General features: G+C 35.9%; 3 protein-coding genes across 3 annotated transcripts; 1 reads left to right on the forward strand and 2 right to left on the reverse strand.

Annotated features, from left to right (window-relative positions):
* Positions 1 to 4230: 4230 nt before the first annotated feature.
* LOC112194237 (Golgi integral membrane protein 4-like) lies at positions 4231 to 12727 on the forward strand. Its single transcript, XM_040516171.1, has 10 exons — positions 4231 to 4361; positions 4957 to 5018; positions 6952 to 7216; positions 7996 to 9104; positions 9202 to 9336; positions 9545 to 10858; positions 11545 to 11731; positions 11819 to 12046; positions 12135 to 12367; positions 12451 to 12727. Exons 6-7 carry the CDS (start codon positions 9777 to 9779, stop codon positions 11669 to 11671), a joined length of 1209 nt encoding a protein of 402 aa, XP_040372105.1. The 5' UTR covers positions 4231 to 4361; positions 4957 to 5018; positions 6952 to 7216; positions 7996 to 9104; positions 9202 to 9336; positions 9545 to 9776; the 3' UTR covers positions 11672 to 11731; positions 11819 to 12046; positions 12135 to 12367; positions 12451 to 12727.
* Positions 12728 to 20142: 7415 nt separating this feature from the next.
* Positions 20143 to 20898, reverse strand: LOC112194238. The gene has a single exon (XM_024334483.1). The coding sequence runs from the start codon at positions 20896 to 20898 to the stop codon at positions 20143 to 20145; it is 756 nt and encodes a 251-aa protein (XP_024190251.1).
* A 513-nt stretch (positions 20899 to 21411) lies between these two features.
* LOC112194239 lies at positions 21412 to 22293 on the reverse strand. Its single transcript, XM_024334484.1, has one exon. The coding sequence runs from the start codon at positions 22291 to 22293 to the stop codon at positions 21412 to 21414; it is 882 nt and encodes a 293-aa protein (XP_024190252.1).
* Between the last annotated feature and the right edge of the window lie 1373 nt (positions 22294 to 23666).

Consider the following 23666-nt stretch of genomic DNA (forward strand, 5'->3'; position numbering starts at 1 on the left):
TATGGAGCGAGTGTATATTAACTTTGAGGGTTCAGGGCATCAATATCTGTGTAAGTTAAAGGGAAAAAGATTCCAGGTATTTTGTATTGATGACTGGACGTTCACGCATATATAATTATGGGGTTATATATATCGATTTTCATGTGTGTAAAATCAGGGGCGTGACAGAACTTCTTGTTTACTATTAGGTCAAGATCAACCCTTAAATTCATTTGTCCAATACGTAAAATACTTACTAGCGCCATGAAACGAAGTCATCCGGCCATTAAACTCTCAGCAAACTAAGTGACAAAAGATCGTTAAACAGAGAATAGATATTTGAAACTAAGTCTTCATTGATCTGTATGCGTACAAATAGATGTACAAACTTCTAGTTATATATGTTGATTTGTGTACGACTGTATGATGAACTCAACTGGAAGTTCTAAATATATTTAAAACAATTATTTAAAAAAAATATATATATATATATATATTAATTCAATTTTTTTTGTAAGATTTGTGTTATTTATCTTATTTGGATGATCTATAAAAAGTCATCAAAATTAGCATATAAATATCCACTAACATTTAACTGTGTCTTTCTTTGATACATTGGAATAACACATTAATTACACTGTTATATACGGATATCAAGATTTAAAGAGAAGTTTTAAATACACACCCCTAATAACTTAATGGAAAATGATTTGTGGCCTCAATGAGGCCTAAGATTTGTGGCCTCAATCCTAGGTGTCATGTCATGTCATCTACACACATCACCTATTTGCCAAATCATGCCATGTAATTCTTGAGCAAAAAGACTATCTTATCCTTCTAAAATCCAATGGCTCTAAATTATTTTGGTTTTCATCTAAAAATAAAATATATTATTTTGGTTTTTTTTTCTTTTTCTTTTTTTCATTATATATATAATTATATATATATATATATAATTCGTCAAAAAAATTATATACAAATATGTGTTTGTGTGTATAAATATATATATATATATATATATATATATTAATGTCATAATTCTAACCCACAAAATTAAAAAAAATTTGATTAAAAAAAAGTCAAATTTAAAATTGATTCCACAAAAATGGAAAGAAAACATATTAATATCTTAATTATAACCCATCAAATTTGGTAAATTGAAGTAATATTCAACTCTTTTAATAAATGAATTTAATAAAATTAATGGAAGACTAGTTTACCTTACACTAACAAGTTAATTAGAAAAGTCAAAAATTAAATTGGATCCACAAAAATGGAAAGAAAATGTATTGAAATTGTAATTAAAACCTATGAAATCTGGTAATTGAAGAGGTAAGAAAATATCATTAATAAATTGAATTGATAAAATTCAAGATTCCATCATTTCAAAATTTCTCGATAATTTAATATTGTCTCATCCAAACGCAACATTAGGAAGTGTTCCTTAAAGGTCAAGTGAGACTTCATTAATACAACTGTTCGTTTATTTTTACATGAAAAAACAATTATAATGTTATTAATACCATGTAGAAATTCAATGAACAATAGGTGTATAACACAGCAATAATCAAAGAAAAAGTGCAATTAGGGAAGGTGTAAAATAGAACTCATCGTCCACATTAACATTAAAGTCAGCTAACATGTCTTACACGAACAAATAAGTAATAAGTAGCTAATAATGAGCCAGTAAAGTTTACTGGGGACTTTTCCCTAATGGCATATTTACACTGAAATAGAAATCATCATCCACAGTAAAATTTAAAGTCAGCTAACATGTCTTACAGTAACAAATAAGTACTAAGTATCCAATGATGAGCTAGTAGAGTTCACTGGAGACCTTTACCTAATGACATGTTCACACTTAAATAGAAGCTATCATCTACTGAAACTGAAAAAGCTAACATGTCTTGCACGAACAAATAAGTATTAAGTAGCCAATGATGAGTTAGTAAAGTTTACTGAGGATCTTTTCCTAATAGCATAATTACACTAAAATAGAAGTCATCATCCACATTGTCTTACAGTAACAAATAAGTACTAAGTAGCCAATAATGAGCTAGTAAAGTTCACTGGGGACCTTTTCCTAATGACATAATTACACTAAAATAGAAGTCATCATCCATACTGAAATTTAAAGTTAGCTAACATGTCTTACACGAACAATAAGTACTAAGTAGCTAATAATGAGCCAGTAAAGTTTACTAGAAACCTTTCCCGAATGGCATATTTACACTAAAATAGAAACCATCATCCATTGAAACTTAAAATAAGCTAGTGTGTCTTGCACGAACAAGTAAATACTAAGTAGCCAATAGTAAAGTTCAATGGGGAATCTTTCCCTAATAACATATTCATACTAAAATTGAAGCCATATATCATTCACATTGAAATTGAAAGTCAGCTAAGTACTAACATGTCTTATATGAACAAAAAAGTACTAAGTAGCTAATAATGAACAAGTAGAGTTCACTAGGAACTTTTTTTCTAATGACATATTTACACTAAAAAAGAAGCTATCATTCACATTTAAAAATCATTATTGTTTATTGAAAAATTTGGGATCAACAAAACAAGTATACTTTCAAAAATTAATTTCCTCATGTGCAATATATTGTATTCCATATTAAGCAATTTATTTTCAGATATCTAGGTTTTCAATCACCAGATTTTATGAGTTAAAATTACGATTTAAATACATTTTCTTTCCATTTTAGTGAATCCAATTTAATTTTTGACTTTTCAAATTAACTTGTTAATGTAAGGTAACTAATCTTCCATTAATTTTATTTATTAAAAGATTTAAATATTACTTTAATTTACCAGATTTCATGGATTATAATTACGATATTAATATATATATATATATACACACACACACACACCACATTCATTCTCCATCGAAAATATATAAATTTTTTGGACGAATTATAAATATATATAACTTTATTTTTAACGAATTATATATATACACCCATACTTTTTTTGAATATGTATAATGAAAAAAATCCAAAATAATGAAAAAGAAAGAAAGGAAAAAAAACAAAACAATATTTTTTTTAGAAGAAGGTCAAAATAATTTAGAGCCGTTATATATTCAACAACATATATATATATATATATATTTTGACGAATTATAGATAAATATATATATATATATATATTCACAAAAAATATAAATATAATTTTTTTAGACGAATTATATATATATAATAAAAAAGATAAAGAAAAAATAAAATAATGTATCTTTTCTAAAAGAAAACTAAAATAATTTAGAGCCATTAGATTTTGAAAGGATAAGATAGTCTTTTTATTCAAGAATGACATGACATGATTCGACAAATTAGTAAGGTGTATATGTGACATGGTTTGACACCTAAGATTGAGGCCACAAATCTTAGGCCTCATTGAGGCCCTATATCATTGCCCTAACTTAATACACACTCCTTACTCAATACACATACCATTTAATTTCTCATTCTAACATTTTACTAAATACACAACCCAAATTACCTAAAATATCCTTAAACTTAAAAATCATGAAATACACTATTATTTAACATTTGATTAGTATGTATAATTAACCATATTAATTACTTGTGTTAGTTATTGGGAAATCCATAAGGATTCATTATTGTTCCCTTCAAAGTTCAAATAGATGCTTAGAAACAGGTTTTGTATTATTTGAGTTCTCATCCACCAAACACCCTATTGATCAAGTATAAAATTAGTCGAACATTCAACTAAAACTATATCAGTAGTTTCTCCACAATGGCTGAACTACAAAGTTGTCATTGGATGGTCAAACACATTAACAATTACCAAGTTTTATACATGTGATGTTTTATATTAGATAAGAAATTGTCTAATCATCACTTTTAGATAAAAAAAATGAACTAAAAAGTGGGAGTAAAGCGATATGTTTTAAAAACATTTAATGCTATTTGTAACGTCCCGTATCTTAATTTATCCGTTTACTAGTCATTTGGACGGTAAACGACAACTATTTTCACTTTTACTATGGTTTTGGTACTTTTAGTGGCCCTAAAAGTTGATTTTTTGTTTGGGTCAAAATTTGAGAAAATTTCCTTCATGAAAGTTGTAGGAGACGTTAAACCGAGCGCGTGCATATGTGGTACGTAAAAATCTAAGTTCGTATGCCAAAGTTATGAGTATTTTCGTGTGAGGGGTATTTTGGTCATTTCAGCACACATTAATTATAAGGGGCTGATCAGCCCCATTTCCCCATCCTTTACGACAGAAACCAAAAAGAACAAAAAAGAGAGAGAGAAGGAAGGAAGAGAGAGAGAAAGATAGAGAAAGAAAGAAGGAAAAAAAGAAAGGGAGATCCGTCCAAACCGTCGACATTTTGGAGAAACCTCAAGGTATAAAGTTTTTCTTTACCTCATTATCTTTCTTTTGAGTATAATTTTGCATATATATTAGAGGATTTTAGAGATTGCAAATCCGGCTCTATTCACAATTTGGGGTTTACTGTTTTCTTAATTGTTGAGGTAGTTCTAGTTGTTTTCTGAGCTTGGTGTAGTTGACAAAAATGCTAGGAAGGTTGAGATGAAGCTGCTGCTAAAATTTGGTGACCATCGGAGAAGTTGGCCGCCTCATGAACAGTGGCGCCGCATGAATAGTGCAGCGCGTGAATAGTGACTTAAATTCTGTGTTTAGCTAATTAAATCACATAATTAAGGTAGAGTTTGTATGTGTGATTTTGGTGAAGATTGGAGAAGTTTTGAATCGATTATAAATTTCTGAAATTTAGAATTTCGATTATCGATTTACGAGAATCCGACCGTTGGAATTCTCTCGAATTTGCCCTAGAACTTGTAAATTAATGGAATGTTGTTAGTGGTAAAGTTTGGGTTGGATCGGAGAAGGAAATAGAGATGTTGGCTTGAGAGGATTGATTTTGGGATTCGTATTTAATTACCGAATTGTTATTCACAGAAATATAATTGTGTCCAGGGCAACATACCGAGCTATTGCTCGACGAAGGAACTCGTATGCGTGATCGCCTATATAGTACTGTGAGTGGACCTTCGCTTTAAATAAGGATGCATGCAATTGTTTTTCCCGTATTAATTATTTAGTTATTTAATTCCATGTGATTATATTTTGTTTGCAGAAAATTATTATTAATTTGTCTTGTTTTGATTTGGGAACTGAAGTAGTGACTTAAACTATTGTTTTAATTTATCGAGCATATTAAACGGATTTAAATATTTTATTACTATGTCAATGGGATTTTTGAATCAAAGTTTATTATGCTCGATTTGGAGAATATGATTATTACATGGTTTCCAGCGATTTGTTTTCCGAGGAATTTTCGGGATTAAATATATATATATATATTTTTTATCGCCGACTTTGGATTTCTAGAAGACTTTCGAGATGAGTTTTCGATGGAGTTGGATTTCTCATTTATTTATTGACTTTCGGTTTTGGCATTGGGAATGCCTAATTAATGATTTTTGGATTTGGCTTGTTTCTTGGAGTTTTTGAGAGATTTTTGGAATTGGGATTTTCTTATACTAATTTCCGGTTTTGGTTACGGATTTGAGAATACTTTGGCGTGCGGGGTCACGTCATTGGAATATATATATTTTCTCGTGAGAGATTGGGGGAAGCCTTTCGGATTTTATGGATTTTGAATGTTTTCCTCACCATACTCGGGTTATTCGTTTAGGTCTCCTCCTCACTTACTTTGTGTTTGTGAGTGGCAGTTGAGGTATCTTATTCTCCTCCTCACTTACTTTGTGTTTGTGAGTGGCAGTCGAGGTGATTTATTCTCCTCCTCACGTGAGTGGTAGTCGAGGTTATTAGTCTCCTCCTCACACAATCTATGTGTGGGTGGCAGTCGAGGTTAGGGGTTCCTTTACCCGTATAGTGACATCCCTTCCCTATATCTTTTTATTTGTTACTTTACTTGACTAGCGGGGCTAGTCCGATTCTTTTAGCCAGCGGGGACTAGTATGTTTTCACGAGACTTTGAGTTTTAAAGACATACGTTTTATAAACGTTGCATGCATCGAAGTTTTACGAATTTAAATTCGTGGGGAAGTAATACAACTTCTTTTCTTTTAAATTATTTATTTAGTCGTTTATTTTTGTCCACTCACTCTAACGTGTTTTTCAATTACTTTCCCCTGGGCCCTTCGGTTTCAAATGCCCAGTTTGCATGCGAAATTAGTTGAGGTCGGGAGTACATTGGAGTTGAGGCATAGTCAACAACATGGCTTCCGCATTTTTATTTGATATAGGTGTTCCTTGATTACCTTTCCTTGCTGTTAGAATTGCTCTGATTACCTGAGGAAATTAATGTTATTTAAGTTCTGATTTGTGTTATGTGATTTATGGTTGATGTTGTAATTTGGGGAGCATGGTGGCTCCAGGAGAATAAGGATGGATGATTTAGAAGTGTAAATGTTTTCCTACAGGTTTTGGGTAGCCTACTTTTAGGGGAAGTTCCGCCAAATTTTTGGTAGAATTTCTTCTAAGGTGGGCCCCGCAAGGCCACTTCAGATTTCGGGGTGAAATCCGGGGCGGGTCCTGTCACTATTGATTTCGAAATTCGAAATTACTCGGTATCTCACCCTATTTAATTACAATTCATTTAAGAAAAATTTAAATTAGATGGTTTCTAACTTTATTCTTGTTTTAAATGAGGAGGCCATGTATAGAAATTCATTGTGTTTATAATTATAGAATAATATAAGGAACATATGATTATTATTATTTTTTTCTTTTAATACATAAATGTCTATTTTGATCATTTAACCTACTTATAAAATCTGATTTGAAATATAAAATAGGGATAATGATAAAAAAGGTCATTTGGAAGTGTCATATTATAATTTAAACACCACAAATGTTTCGATGATAATTTAGGTCACCTGTTCACGATCTACCACTGCATTTCAAATTAATTACAAAACTGCCACCGTCAGTTTTCTTTGGCAGTTTCTGGCCGGTAAAGTAAAACGCCACTATTGTTCATCTTCTCCATATCATTTCGGGATTTCAAACGTCAAAAAACCACTCAACCCTACTCCGAAATAGAGAATTCTCCATCTCCGGCTGCCACATTCTGAGACACATACATTCTCCGACGACTGTTTTGCTCAACGGTGAAGAAGCGCCGACTGTGCAAAAGTACTTCACAGAAAAAGCTCCAAAATTTAGGGATTTAAAGAATTGCAGAACTCGAATCGTCTACCTCGACCGGGTAATCTTTCAGACTCGATTCTCATAAACTTCTCTAACTTAATTTCGAGTCATTGAGATAGTGTTTAGTTTTGAAATTATAAGTCGAATATGATTTATAATTATTTCTGCATTTGATTCTGAAACAAAACAATTCGATTCCAAGTTTTGGTTTGGTTTGGTTTGAGTGAAGATTTAAAGCTTTTTTGAGTGGAGATGATCAGTGACTGTCTTAAAAATTTAGTTTGATGCTGTGACATAGCCAGTGACATAGGCTACTGAGTGGGTATCATTTCATTTTGAAGTGGCTCTGTTTCCATTTTGGTGTGATTTGATACATAGTCATTACCATTTATGTGGAGATAATGACTGTGTGTGATGCTGTTTAGGCTTTAAGCTTTACTTGAATGGAAATTCTGCTACTGCAAATACCTATTTTATAGGCTCAGATAATGAAACTGGTCAGTGATCATATAACTGATCATGTAACTGGCCATGTAACTGATCAAGTAACTGACCATGTAACTTACATGTATATAACTGATCATGTAAACTGCCCATGTAACTGGCCATGTAACTGTCCATGTAACTTACATGCATGTAACTGATCATGTAACTGGCCATGTAACTTACATGTAACTGGCCAAGTAACTGATTAAGTAACTGGCCAAGTAACTGTTTATGTAACTGACCATGTAACTAACCAAGTAACTGATCATGTAACTTACAATATATGTATCTCGCCAAGTAACTGATTATGTAACTGCAAACTCAATGCTAACTTTCTTATTTTTTCAATAGAATTTAAACATCAGAAATGACAAGAACAAAAAGAAAAGAAAGGGAACCAAGTGATGATAACGAAGACTACCAAGAGGTGGAATTAGAAGATGAAGAAGACAATCAAACGATACACACAAAGAAGAATTCGAAGAAGAGCTTGAAGAAATCAAAAAAAAGGAGAGAGGAAGAAACAGAAGATGAAGAAGAAGAAGAAGAAGAAGAAGAAGAAGAAAAACCATCACCGAAGAGATTGAAATAAAAAAAAAAAAAGACAAGAAGGAATAGAAGAACAAGAAGTAGAACAATCACCAAAGAAGGGTTCTTCAAAAGTTATTAGTAAAAAACAGAAAGTAAAGAAGGTAAAAGATTCTGAAGTTCAAGAAGAAGTAGAAGAAAAACCTGAAGCAGCACCAAAGAGGAAAAAAATGTGAAACCAGGACATGTGCAGTACAGGTGCACTTTAATAAGTTTCTTGAACACAATTAAAGATAACAAGCAGAATCTCAGTGCAAGAACATTAGATTTGCTCAGGCAGTCACCATTTGGAAACATTGTCGATGCATTCCATGGTGGCTACATAGAGGAGAAGTCAGCCAAGAAATCTGATGATTTCATTACACTCCTCCTACAGGCCTAAGATCATGAAAATGACCTCTTCTTCTTTGGAAAGATGAAATTTAGGATCTCGACAAGAGATATTTCAAAGATCCTAGGAATGCCAGAAAAAGGTGAGTTGGTCCCAAAGACTTCTGAGGGGGCATATCAGTCCGACTTTATCCAGCAGTTTTTTTTCAAACACAGCGAGAATTAACAAGAGAGCCGTGGAGAAAGCTCTGCAAGATGCGCTCAAAGAGAATGCAACAACAGAGGAAGGGATTGAGAAGAAGGACAAAAATGTGGCAAGATTAATCTTGCTGGACTTGTTCATCAAGTTTCTGTTCCCAAATGCAGGAGGAACAATTTCATGGGACTACATAAAAGCCTGCGAAAATTTGGATAAGATCGGATCTTATGACTGGGCAAGGGAAGTTGGAAGCTTCTTAAAAAAGTCTATAAAGACTTTGAAAAAGAAAAAGGAGTCAAGCAGCCAATATAGTAATACAGGGGGCTGTGTTCTGATAATACTGGTAAGTTACTGTCAGACTGAAATGTAACTAGTCAAGTCACTGATCAAGTCAAACTGCAAGTCACTATGACTAATTTTTTTTTTTTTTGTGCAAGCAGTATTGGTTCTGCCAAAAGACTGGAAAAATCAAGCCAATATCTGGAAGGGAGAATGAAGATCATGGGATGAGAAAATGGGACATCCAGAAACTGATAAAGAATTGGCCAAGTTTTAACAGCTTGAAAAAAATAGAGGTATTTTCTTCTTTGTCAAAGTAGTTGTCACTGGACAAGTGACTGGCTAAGTAACTATCTTGGTTAAAAGTCACTGATTAAGTCACTGTCACACTGCATGTCAATGGCCAAGTCACACTTCATGTCACTGGCCTTCATAACTGTTGTAAACATGTCATTGCTCATGTCACATAGCATGTCACTGACATATTGAATATGTTTCTTTCAGAAAATCTTTGAAAACCTGAAGGAGGATAGAGAGGAATCAGAATCAGAGGAAGAGGAGAATAGATCAGATGAATCAAAGACAGTTCCGGAAGGAGAGGAAAAAGGAGCTGATGATCAGAATTGTGAAAACGAAGAAGATAACCTAGAAGTTAAGGTGGCTGAACAGGAAACAGCTTCAGAAAAAAAACAAATGGGAGAAAGAGCTTCAGAAAAAGGAGGAGGAGATAAGATATATGACTGCAGAGAAAGATAATTTGAAGAAAAAGCTGAACGAAAAGGAACAGGAACTAAGGAAAATCATAGAGGACATGGTGAATCTGGAGGAAAGAAATGCTACACTTGTGACCGAGAATTTCTGCCTTGCATCATCAGTGAAGGAGTTAGAGATAAAATTGAAGGAATTGGAGCAAATGTTGAGCCCAAAGACTCGCACCTCAACAGCAGCTCAGCAGCACAACTCCCCACCTCCTAACTCAACAGAAGGAAAAAATGAATTAAATGGAGCTACATCTAAGGCTGCTGAAAACACAAAAGAGAAAGATCAATCGACTGTTGAGGAAGGTCAGTCCCATGGGATCTGCACAGTTGAAGAATCTGCAGAAGCAGCAGCATCTCAATCTCCACCTCACTGCACAGTGGCAGAAGAAACTAAATCGACACCTCCATCACACAAGGAGTCACAGTTCCAGAGCCCCACAGTCCACATGCTCACAGTGGCAGAAATGGAACAACAAGCTGACAAGTGTCAGATAGTGAAAAGTCCTATAGTTGAAGAAGCATTTCAACTTCGTACGTTGAGCACAGAGAAAGAGAAGAAGACACCAGAGCAGAGCCAAAAGGGAGAGTTAACAATGCACCTTATAGAGCAACATTCCGGTGAAACGGTATCATCAATGGGTCTCTACTCTTACGTTGTGAGATTAAAGAATAGGAGAAGAACACAGAAAAAGGACAACATTTACTGGTGGGGAGATGTGAAAGCAAAAAGACAGAAGAAAGCAAAGGAGATTGAAGAGAGATTGAAAGATGCTGAAAAGAGAGAAAAAGAAAACGAGATGAAGGCCTCACTGCCAGATGCTGAACGTAAAAACCTAGAACATATGGTAGCACAACAGAAATTGGACGATTTACCAGAGGATGTTCTGGAAGCAATAAGAGAGATGGACGCTGCAAAAAATGCACAAATCAATAAAGAGCCAGAAGAAAAACAGCTACCTGCTGAGGTCGTAGACTGGGAGGAGAGCAAATTATACAATTTTATGGACCAGGACACCAAGAGGAGAGTCCAGAAATACTGGCAAAATACACCATCAGGGTAATAATTTAATTAAGTTAAATTTCTATTTTAAACTTATTGTCACTTGCCAAGTCACTGTCCATGTAACTGACAAAGTAACTAGCCAAGTCACTGTCCATGTGAAGACACTGGCCAAGTCACTGTCTATGTAACTGACAAAGTAACTGTCCATGGCGAAGTCACTGTCCATGTATATGGCGAAGTCACTGTCCATGTGAAGACACTGGCCAAGTCACTGTCTATGTAACTGACAAAGTAACTGGCCAAGTCACTGTCCATGGCCAAGTCACTGTCCATGTAAATGCGGAAGTCACTGTCCATGTATATGGCGAAGTCACTGGCCATGGCCAAGTCACTGTGCATGTATATGGCGAAGTCACTGGCCATGTGAAGTCACTGGCCAAGTCACTGTCAATGTAACTGACAAAGTAACTGGCCAAGTCACTGTCCATGTATATGGCGAAGTCACTGTCCATGTAAATCCGGAAGTCACTGGCCATGTGAAGACACTGGCCAAGTCACTGTCCATGTAACTGACAAAGTAACTGGCCAAGTCAAGTCGATGGCCAAGTCACTGTCTATGTAAATGAAGAAGTCACTGGCCAATGAGTTGGGCAAGTGAAGTCACTGGCCAAGTCATAGGCAATGTGATTGTTAAATAACCAACATCACAAACTATGTTACTTACACTTCATTCTTTGCAGAGTATACTTTTGGGATGGAAGACGGTATGGAGCACAGGTTTCAAGACAGGATTTAAAAGACATAATCATGGATGAACCGATAGCAAGCAATTGCATCGAATGTTATGGAATTCTCTTGACTGATTAGTTGTTGGAGAAAGAATCACAAGGCTTGGACGTCCCAACTTTTATGAATCCGTTATGCTGGGTAAGTAGTGGAATGATTATCAATCTAAAATCAAAGCAAATAATTCTTAATTGATAAAAACTAGTCTTCTTTTTTTCTTACAAACAGCATTCTGCAGAAAATTTGACGGTGTATTATGTACATCTGTACCTCTGCAAACCACTGTTTGAAAATCTGGCAAGATCCAACTATATATTCTTCCCAATCTCACATGAATCAGGATTTCATCATATACTGCTCATTTTTGACAAGGAATTAAAGAAATGGTTCCACTCTGATTCAAAAAGACCAAAAAAATCATCAACTAGAAAATGCTTTCAAAATGTTCAAAAAATGGTATGAAACACTTTCGTCATACTAATTTCATATATTTAATTTAAGCAGAAAGCATATTATTGATTATGTCGCGATGTTGGAAATGCAGGTTGAAATGGTAGAGCTTTGGATGACTGTAGTAAAAGAACAAGCAGATGACATGGTAGAACAAGGTTGCAGGGTGAAATTTGATGAAAAGAACAGTTCAGAAGAACAACTGAAAATGATAGAAGTTCCATTGACTAAAACAGAGAGAGAAAGCATAAAGTGGATCAAGGATAACTACAAACGAAAAATGACAGTGACAGAACTCAAAGACAACCCTTAGCAAGGAGAAGATTCGTAAGTACACAGCTCTTTTAAAATGTCAATATAATCATTATAAAGTTCAAAATCATTTACTTCAATTTTTATATGATGAACAGATTGGATTGTGGACTTTTTGTAATGTACACAATGGAGAAAATTTCGAAAAAAGGGACAGTTCCAAAGAAGCTCACAAAGGATGATATTTTGAAATTTAGAGCTCATGTGGTAAAGTCATTTGCAGAGAGTAGGTACAGCTGGAACTCACAACATAATGAAGTGTAGAAATTTGTTTAGGGAATAGGATAGGTTATATAGGAAATGACTATATAGGTTATATAGTCATTTCCAAATATTAAGAAATTTCCTTTTTTTAATATTTTCTTGCAGATATTGCTTCAGTATATAAAATTTTGTCTGATATGATACCTTTTAAAGTAAGTAAATGGCTAAGTTACAGAGAAACTGAATATCACTGGAAATGGCGACCTGAATGTCACTGGCTAAGTCACTGTCCGTCTCAAGTAACTGGCAAAGTCACTGACAACGTAACTGCTAAAGTAACTAGCCAAGACACTGAACAAGTCACCAGCCATGATTTGGCAAAATAATTGTAAAAGGCAATGTCATGAGCAAATACATAAAGCAAGTAACTGTAAAAAAATTCATATCCTTATGTACCCTATAAAGTAACTGGCCAAGTCACTGGCAAAGTAACTGACAAAGTCACTCACTAGCAAAAGACAAGACATTACCAAACTGATCTTTTTATTTTTAATTGCAGCGTGCCGCTGCACCGCGACTGCAGCGTTCCGCTACACAAAACAAATTGTAAAAAAATTCATATCCTTACATGCATTATAAAGTAACTGCCCAAGTCACTGGGCAAGTCACTGGCCAAGTAACTTAAAAAATAATGTCATGAGCCAATAAATAGAACAAGTAACGGTAAAAATTGAAGTCACTGCTTATGTCACTGTCTCTGTTTCAAATTACCTATCCAACCCTTCAACTTCCAGAAAACTGCCACTGGCAGTTATCTAACCCGAGGGCGACTATATCTCTTGGTTCATTTTGCAATATCTTTTCACAATTTCAAAATTCAGAGAAACTGCTCAAAGATTTTCTCTCCGGCTAAAACAGCGGACAACGACTGATTTCCTCCACCGTCAACTGTGGGTAAGCAAGAGTGATTCACCGACTAAGCCCCAAATTCTACGGTTCTACAAATTTACTGAAAATATTTGAAAATCTGTGTTTGTCAGACAGTCGCCGGTAACTTCCTCCTACTTCTTTCAGATAATTTCGATTTGAATAGCATGCGTTTTGTTTGAATTAGAAAAGATATTTCAATTACATGTGGAGTCTCATGAGAAAATGAATTTGAATGCGAGATTTGTTTGACTTACATGTGGAATCTGATGAGAAAATGGTGAGATTTGTTTGACTTACATGTGGAATCTGATGAGAAAATGATGATTTCTGTTTCAATTACATGTGGGATTTGATGAGAAAATGAATTTCCATGTTAGTTTTGTTTGAATTACATGTGGGATGATGCCATAAAATTTCAGCATTTTGTCATAGTTCAATGTCTTTGTCACTGCCCATGTCGCTGCACTGGTCACTGGCTATGATAATGTAACTGGTCATGTAACTGGTCATGTCACTGTTTATGTCACTATCATAAACATGTGCATAAATATGTCACTGGTTATGTAACTATCAAAATAACTATTGAATTCTAATTTTCTTAACTGTTTACAGGATTTTTTTAAAAAGTTCGAGGAATGGCCCAACTAAAAAGAAAACAAAGTGAGGAATCCAGAGAAGAACAATCTGAAGAACAAAGTTCAGAAGAAACAATTGCGGAAAAGTTAAAACAGATAAAACGGAATAAAGTAAATGAGAGAAAAAGGCGAAAGCAGAAAACTGAAGATGAAGAAGAATCAAGTGAAGATGAGGAAGAAACAACTAAAGTTGAAGAAGAATCTAATGAAGAACAAGTCCGGGGTAAGAAGACGAAGAAGGATAAAAAGAAGAAAAGAAGAAACAGGGAAGAAACTGAAGATGAAGAAGAAGAATCTGATGGAGAAGAAGTTCCTGCCAAGAAGAAGAAGAAAATGGATAAAAGGAAGGCAAAAAAAGAGAGTACAAAGAAGAAGGAAGAAACTGAAGAGGAAGAAGATACAAAGGATGATGTAGAGGAAAAAGTCCCAGGGAAAAGGAAAAGATATGTAAAAGAGGGTTATGTGCAATATCGCTGCACAATGATTGCTTTTCTGAAAACAATTGCAGAAAACAAAAATAACCTGACTGAAGGGACTTTAGAGCTGCTGCAGAAAACTCCCTTTGCAACGCTGATAGATGCATTCCATGGAGGTTCAATTAAAGAAAAGGATGCAAAGAAATCAGATGATTTAATCACACTTCTGCTACAAGCATACGACAGCGACACAGACCTTTTTGTGTTTGGAAACAGGAAATTCAGAATGTCAACAAGTGATATATCTATGATTTTAGGAGTGCCGGGATCCGGGTTAACAGTACCAAAGAACAAAGAAGGGGCATACAAATCTGAGTTCGTGACTAAATACTTTGACAAAAAGAAGAGGATCAACAAGGCGGCTGTAGAGGAAGCTTTGAAGAAGGCATTGGCAGAAACTCCATAAACAGGGGAAGAAAAAACGAAACGGGACAAAAATGTTGCCGTATTAATACTTTTGAACCTTTTCATCAAACTCCTGTTCCCAAACTCTGGAGGAACAATATCTTGGGACTATAAAGAGTCTGTGAAGAGGTGGAAAGTTTGGGAAAATATAGCTGGGCAAAGGAAGTTGGCGACTTCCATAAAAAATCAATTAAACGAAAAGGAAAAGAATCCCAAAACATGGCAGGTTGCGTGATATTGGTGATGGTAAATTCCCGTACCTTGTTAAAAATTTGTTTATGCATCATTTTGCTGTCCCATAATTAACTACGTATGCTGTTGTAAGTACAAAAACTAGATCAGTGTCATGTCATTGGTCAAGTCACTGGACAGGTAACTTGCCAGGTCACTGTTGATGTTACTTTCAAGTTTATGTCACTAACAATGTCACTGTTTGTGTATTTGCATATGTCATTGCTTATGTTTGTGATATTCATATTGCTAAGCAGCTGTTTGAAAAATAACTAACTAGTTTTCTATTTTTATTTTTTATTTTCCAAACAGTACTGGTTTTGCCACAAGACGGGAGTAGTGCCGCCAATCTCTGGAAGAGAAACCGAAAAACACGGAATAAGAAAGTGGCAATTAAAGACCCTGATAGAAAAAAAAAAAAAAAAAAGGGATTTCAACACCATGGGGAAGTTGAAGGTATGTTAATTTGATGTAGATAAACTAGGTCACTGGTCTTGTTAATGTTGTAGGGTTCCAACTGCTCAGGTCACTGAGCAAGTCATTGAATATGCCACTGCTCATGTTATTGTTATATTTTCATGTCACAGTGCATGTAACTTTACATGTCTGATTGTGTTGTTGTTTTATTTCTGTCACTGCTTATGTCACTGCCAACTTTTGTAATTTTGTTTCAGAAAATCTTTGATAAAGTTAAAGAAGATGCAGAGGAAGAAGATTCTGAGTCTAATACAGACACAGAATGTAAAGAAAAAAAGAATGATGGGCAAGAAGAAAATGTTGAAACTACAACCAGTGGAAATATGGTGAAGGAGACTGTATCAAATGATAAACAGAAGAAAGAATTAGAGACAAATCTTCAGAAAAAGGAAGAAGAGCTAAGAGAGGTGGAAATAGAGAAAAAAGTCTTGGAAGAAAAAATAAGGAAATTGGAGAAAGAGTTGGAAACAAGAGAAACGAAAGGTGACAACATTAACAATGAGAAGATGGAGACAGAGATAGGAAAGAGCAATGAAGAGAAGAATGAATTACAGACAAAGCTCGAGGGAAAGGAAGAAGAGCTAAGTGCTTTGAAAAAAGAAGTTGAGGAGAAAGAAAAGGAAATTGGCAGAATAAACGAAGAGAAGGAGGATATGTTATTGGAAAATGAGGTGTTGCAAATTGAGAAAGCCTCACTGATTCAAAGAGTGAAGCAATTGGAGGGCATAGTAATGGCATTAACTGAGAAGTATGAGTCGCCAATAGCACGTCCAGGTGATGACAACGACTCAACTCCACCTCCCCCACCACCTAGCTAGTTTCCCTCCACCAAAATCAAAGGCCCCTTAGGACAAGCCAACTGACAGCAAGCACTCCAAAAACACAAAATCTCAAAGTGGAATTCAGGGAACTCAATCACAACCTACCGACTCCACAGCAAGCGGATTTGCGGAACCTCACTCTACCGACAGAGGACATCAGTCACCACTTGAATGCCTTGCCCAAGTAGCTGCACAAGTTCATTCACCAACCTCTCCTGATGTTAAATTGAGAATGACGGAAGATGCTTGCACACCAAATACTGCTTGGGTTAATGCATTGTTTGTGTTTCCACCTCCGGGCGCGTTACAAAATCCACCTCCAAGAAAAGTCCATTTGGAAGATATGGAAGCAAAGCCACACAAGTATCAGATCATTGTATCACCAGAAGTTCAGCCTATTTTTGACGTTGAACTAATCAATTGCTGTCCTCATATAGAACAAATAACAAGAGCTGAGTTCACCAAGCCAATATTAGATGACATATCAGGGCAGGACTCAGAATCTATTGGCCTCTATTGTTATGTGGTTAGAACGAAGAGAAACGAGACAGTACAAAAAAAACATCATATTTCCTGGTGGGACGAAGTGAAAGAGCAAAGGCAGAGGATGAAAATGACCAGAATCAAAGCACTGAAAAAGAAAAAAGGACAGACAGCTGAACAGCAGCCAGGGCAGGAAGTGATACATGATTTGACAATTCAAGTAGATGACGACGAAGAAACAGAAAAAAGAAAAATTGAAGTCATAGATTGGCAAAAGCTACAACTGTACAACCTACTTGACATGCCAAATAAAAGCAAATTAGAGAAGTACTAGAACAAGGCAGAACAAAGGTAAAATTTCATGTTACAGCCCACCACCTAGTGACTTCAATTGCAATGTAGCTGGCATAGTCACTGGCCAAGTCACTGTTCAGATCATTTTCAATTGCCATGTAGCTGGCCTAGTAACTGGTCAAGTCACTGTCCAGATCATTTTCAATTGCCATGTAGCTGGTCAAGTAACTGTCCAAATCAGTTTCAATTGACATGTAGCTGGCCTAGTCACTGGCCAAGTCATTGTCCAGATCATGGCAATTGAGATGTAACTGGCCTAGTCACTGGTCAAGTCACGGTCCAGATCATTTTCAATTTCCACGTAGCTGGCCAAGTCACTGTCCAGATCATTTTCAATTTCCATGTAGCTGGCCAAGTCACTGTCCAGATTATTGGCAAGTGAAAAGTAACTGGCTAAGTCATCGGACTAACACCGTTCTATGTTATGCAGCGTATTATTCTGGGAGGGAAAAGAGCCTGGAAGCGAAATCACAAGGGCAGATGTCAAAATGTTCATAACCAATCAATCAATAGCAAACAACTAGATTGATTGCTATGGGGAAATATTGAAGGATGAAATTCAAAACGAAAGTTCACAAAATTTGGGAAGATATGCTTTTATGCATACCATGTGTTGGGTAAGTATGACGAGCAATTTCTATAAAAATTGAATCCTTATCTCTCATTCTTTGTTTATTTATAACTCGTTCTATGTATTTCTTTCTTTTTTTAAATAGTATTCGACAATACATTTAACTGTGAGAAACCTCCATCAATACTTGTGTGAGCCGCTGTTCCAAAACATGGGAAAATGCAGCATGCTTTTCTTCCCAATTACACATAATGAAGAATTTCACCACACGCTATTGGTCTTTGACAAGGACATACCGCAATGGCTGCATTTTGATTCAATGAAACCAAGAAGAGCAGGAACAGGGCAGTGCTTTAAAAGCATAAAAAAATTGGTAAGAAACTTCTTACTGACCATGTATCTGACCATGTAACTATCACTCACTAATGTGTTAAAAAATACAGGTTGAAATGGTCGAGCTGTGGATGAGAGCAGTAAAAGATCAAGCAGACGATATGCTGCAGCAAGGCTGCCGAATGAAATTTGACAAAAGTGAAAGCACTCACACAAAATTAAAGGTGGTTGAAAGTATTTTGAGCGATGATGAGATAAGAACAATAAGGTGGATAAAGGAAAATTATGACGGTGGAAGGATCCCCTTGAACCATGCCAGAATCTGCCCCCAACAAGACGAAGGATCGTAAGTCTATATTCAAAAAATTTAAATGATAACTTTACTGTTACTAAGTTGGTCAAAATCATTAACATGAAACTTTTTAATTGACAACAGATTAGATTGCGGAGCTTTTGTAATGTATTACATCGACAAAATGGCAAAAGAGGAGAAGATGCCAAACAAAGTCACCAAAGCTCAGATGATGAAATTCAAAGCTCAAATATTCAAAAATTTGCTGAACATAAGCAGAGCTGGAACTCAGCAAATTAAGAATTTTAGATATTTGTTTGTTTACTTCAGAAATTCAGAAATTTGTTGTTTAGTTCAGACTATGACTTGTATGGATCTTTTTATTCAAGATTAATGCATCTTCTGAATTCATAGGACAAGTCACTGACTTGGCCAGTGTCAAAGTAACTGGCCAAGTCACTGTCCATGTATATGGCGAAGTCACTGGCCATGTGAAGTCACTGGCCAAGTCACTGTCCATGTCAATGCGGAATGTATATGGCTAAGTCACTGTTCATGTATATGGCGAAGTCACTGGCCATGTGAAGTCACTGGCCAAGTCACTGTCCATGTCAATGCGGAATGTATATGGCTAAGTCACTGTTCATGTATATGGCGAAGTCACTGGCCATGTGAAGTCACTGGCCATGTGAAGTCACTGGCCAAGTCACTGTCCATGTATATGGCGAAGTCACTGTCCATGTAACTGACAAAGTAACTGGCCAAGTCAATGTCCATGTAACTGGCCAAGTCACTATCCATGTAAATGAGGAAATCACTGGCCAATGAGTTGGGCAAGTGAAGTCACTGGCCAAGTCATTGGCAATGTGATTGTTAAATAACCAACATCACAAACTATGTTACTTACACTTCACTGACAATGTATGTAACTGAACATGTAACTAATCATGTAGCTGAATATATAACTGGACAAAAAACATTAAAACTCTAAGTCACTAGAGAAGTCAAAACCAAAATGATATTTCTATTTCAATTTGCAGTGTGCCGCTGCAACGCAACGGCAGCGTTCCGCTACCAATTAACAAACCAAAGTTGGTGTAGATACTTCATTTTTTAATTGTCATTAATATTTGCAGCGTGCCGCTGCACCGCAAAAATCAAAAAAAAAATTTACAGCTAATTTTTTTATTTTGCAGCGTGCCGCTGCACCGCAACGACAGCGTTCCGCTGCCAATAACCAAATCTATAAGCAGTGATCCAACTACAAGTCATTGAACAAGAAACTGCCAAGATAACTAAAAACTAATGTCAATGGACAAGTCAATCTAAATCTAAAGAAAATGGTTATGTCACTGTACATGTAACTATTAAAAACATGTAGGACACAGAATACTGAAGAATTTATAAAAGAAGAAAGCAGATACACTGTCTCATAGTCAAAAAAAATTGCAATGAGTAAGCAATTCTTATCATTTATTGAAAAAAATGAAAAATCAAAACAAAACTTCAAACTATATTGGAGTCACTTGCTATGTCACTTGCCATGTCACTGTTAAAGGCATGTAAGCATAATAAAACCTATATCGGAGCTGTACAACTCTTTCTGTTGTGACCATCACATTTTCCGCACCTACCACACTTGATCATCCTGGTTTGCTCGCTCCTTTTTCTGAACCTCTTCTTTCTAGGCCTTCCCGGTGGTCTTCTAGTCAAAGGAGGCTGCAATATCACCGCATCTCTACCAAAATCATGCACTTGCTTCGAAATAGAGGGAAGAGGATTAATTGGGAAAGAATAAGTTTCTCGATATTTCTCCACCTTGTACAGCTCATTGACATACAAATACGGGGAAGAACCATGTTGTTGGATCACTACAAGGGCATGGGAACATGGGAAGCCATACAGCTGCCATTCTCCACACGAACAAAAGTGAGTTTCCAAATTTACCATGCTATTGTACTTCTGGCAGTGAACTTCATACACATAGGTATCAGACCTGCTCAATCTCCAATGCCTTCCGACTTCCAAATTCTCCTTCAGCTTCTTTTCAATCACCGGGCACAACTCAGAGAACCATTCTTGAGCATCTTGCTTCCGAGCAGCAATTGAAGCCATGGACTTCACTCTAATCCCATCATTAATATCAAGAATAGGAAGACTCTTCAAAGGCAACACCCAATTATTGAAAGACTCAGCCAAGTTATTTGTCATTTCACCAAATCTTTCGCCGTTAAAGTACGCCATACACCAGTTCTCCTTCGGAAGATCCTCCAGAAATTGAGCAACTATGTCGCCACCTTCACTCCTCAAGATTTCCATATTGAACTCATACATCTCCGGTGTGCGAGAATAAGCACAACACATAAACAAGTAAGGAATCCGATCCTTAAGGTAAGAACTAGCTGGAAATTTGTCAGAAAGGTTAGCCATCAGATGTCTAAAACAAAACCCATGTGGATAATTGGGAAACACACTAGGGAAAGCACTAACAAGCCCAACATGACGATCAGAAATGAACGTCACCCTCCTCATAGGGTGTTTTGCAAACTCTTCAGCCAAAACCTCAAGAAAAAATCTCCAATTACTCTAATTTTCAGAATCGACAATAGCATAAGCAACTGGATACAAGCCTGAACAGAAAAACAAAATGATGTCACTGTCATGTAACTGTTAATGTCACTGACCATGTCGCTGACATAACTGCATATTACTTGACAGTGACATGGCCAGAGACATGTCATTCAAATCACAGAACATTTAAGTCATTGGGCATGTAACTGTCAATGAACATGTAACTGACAATGTCAGTAGCAAGAAAAATAAAAAACTAGAAATAATGAAGGAGATTCAACCTTGATTGGCATCCTTTGCCAATGCAGCAATAATCTGCCCCTTGTACTTGTTGGTAATGAATGTAGCATCAATGAAAAGAATAGGTCTACAAAATTGGAAACCCTTCATCCATGCACCATAGGTCACAAACATACGCTGAAACCTGTGTGTTTCTCGATGAAACTCAACCACTATCCTAGAGTCGGGGTTTGACTTCATAACAGACTCATTGAACCAAAGTAGCTGAGAATAAGACTCAGCTTCATCACCATGCAGGGCTGTTTTTGCCAACTCCATACCATACCAAACTGTACGATAAGGAACATCCAAACCATAATCACTCTTGATCTCATCAGCTATATCAATTGGCTTTTTGTTTGGATTCGCACGAATCTTATCAAGCACAATAGACTTGACAACCTTGGATCCCATCATCTTACTCTTCTGCAAACGAATCACACCATGACAAGTGTGAACATTAACCAACCTTTTAATCATAAAGAAACCATTAACCCTGCATAAATAAGCCTTCACAAGCCAATTGCAGCCCTGAGAATGTTTCTTAGAACACTGAGCAATAACACGAACCTTGTCATTTCTAACAAACTCATATGAAAAACCAATTTCTATGGCATACTTACGCAGCTTATCTCTAAACTCAACAACCCCACCCTCAAACTTTTGGCCTTCAGAATGAATATAACTCTCCCAACCTTTCGTCATATAACTCTTCGATGCCTCTGCCCTATAACACCCCAAATAATCATTCTCCTCAAGCATGGTACTAGAATCCTCACACACTGTATTACTCACCACGCTTTCACTAATAGAAGGCAAATCAGTCACAAACACTTCAACGAAATCAGAATTGTAACGAACCAAATTCCTAAAAATCATTCTCATATCAACTTCACTCTCTAGAAAACATGAACTAGAATCCAGAGGAATAATGTACCTCAACATGAAATTTCCTTGAATCAAATCCGGAAAACGAGAGCGTATTGATTTGCATAGGTCAACAAACGACCAATTATGCAACAATGGAACTGTCGCTGCTTCACCAGAATAAATAAACTTGACAACATAGCTAGTATCCATAACAACTGCATAAGAATAAAACAAAATCACTATCCATGTCACTACTAAGAAAATCAACAGAATCAACACAAACAAGTCACTGCCAAAGTAACTGTTAAAGCCTGAACAAAACAACAGTATTAAAAATGTAACTGGCCATGTCACTGATAAAAAAAACACAGTATAGAACAAATATAGTACCGCAATAGCACAAAACATCATCAACAATTCAACATAGAATTGAGTCGACGAAGGAGAAGAACACAGTAATCCAAAACGAACAATTCAACAATTTAACACAAACAACAAAAAAACACTGCAAAATCCAAAACGAACAAATTCACAGAGAGAAGGCTTACATATCAAATCAGAGAAAACCAGAGAGAGGAAGAAATACAGAGACCGTAACTAAGCACTGAGTCGACGAAGAAGAAGAACACAATAACGTGATCAAGACGAACACCGACGAAGCCAAAGATCCAGAAAAAGAGAAGAGCCGCGGAAGCTCCAAAACCACTCAAAACTGAGATTTCAGATTGTCGCAGAGGCACAAAACTAAATCGGAAGCTTCCAACGGAGAGGACGGAGAAGAAAAAATCTCGGAAAGAGATCTCCGAACAAATCGAATCGGAAGGTTTCTGATCAAAGGAGAGAGAAAATTTGAGCTCGTAGATTTTGAAATGGAAGGTTATAAAGGTTTATTACTGTAGGGGCTGAATCGGAATGATAAAAATTAAAAACTGACATTTTGTAACATGACCTCATTATTCATAAGGACTAAACTAATATTAATAACAATTCACAGTGGACCTTTCTATCAAGTGGAAAACTATGTGACCTTATTATCATTTCACTATCTAAAATGACATTTTCCATCATTTCCCTTATAAAATAATAGGAATGTGTATTAAGTAGTTTGAGTGTGTATTTGAAATTTCTCGATTTAAAACCTTAAAACGAGTAATGTTGTAATCTTAATCATAAAACGAGATGAGATACAAGCGAAGAAATTATCGAAATAATTCCATTAGACTTTATCATCTTTTGGTTAAGGAAGGCCATTACGATTGCATCACATTTGAGTTATCTATGTCTACGAGGAAACCTTCCAAAAATGACCTAGAAGATGAAATAATATATTTTCTCTCAGAGGGCAGAACACGTGTTGATACCTAAAACCCTAACCCTCCTAT

Source organism: Rosa chinensis, chromosome 3 (genome assembly GCF_002994745.2).
Source record: "Rosa chinensis cultivar Old Blush chromosome 3, RchiOBHm-V2, whole genome shotgun sequence".
Classification (NCBI taxonomy): domain Eukaryota; kingdom Viridiplantae; phylum Streptophyta; class Magnoliopsida; order Rosales; family Rosaceae; genus Rosa; species Rosa chinensis.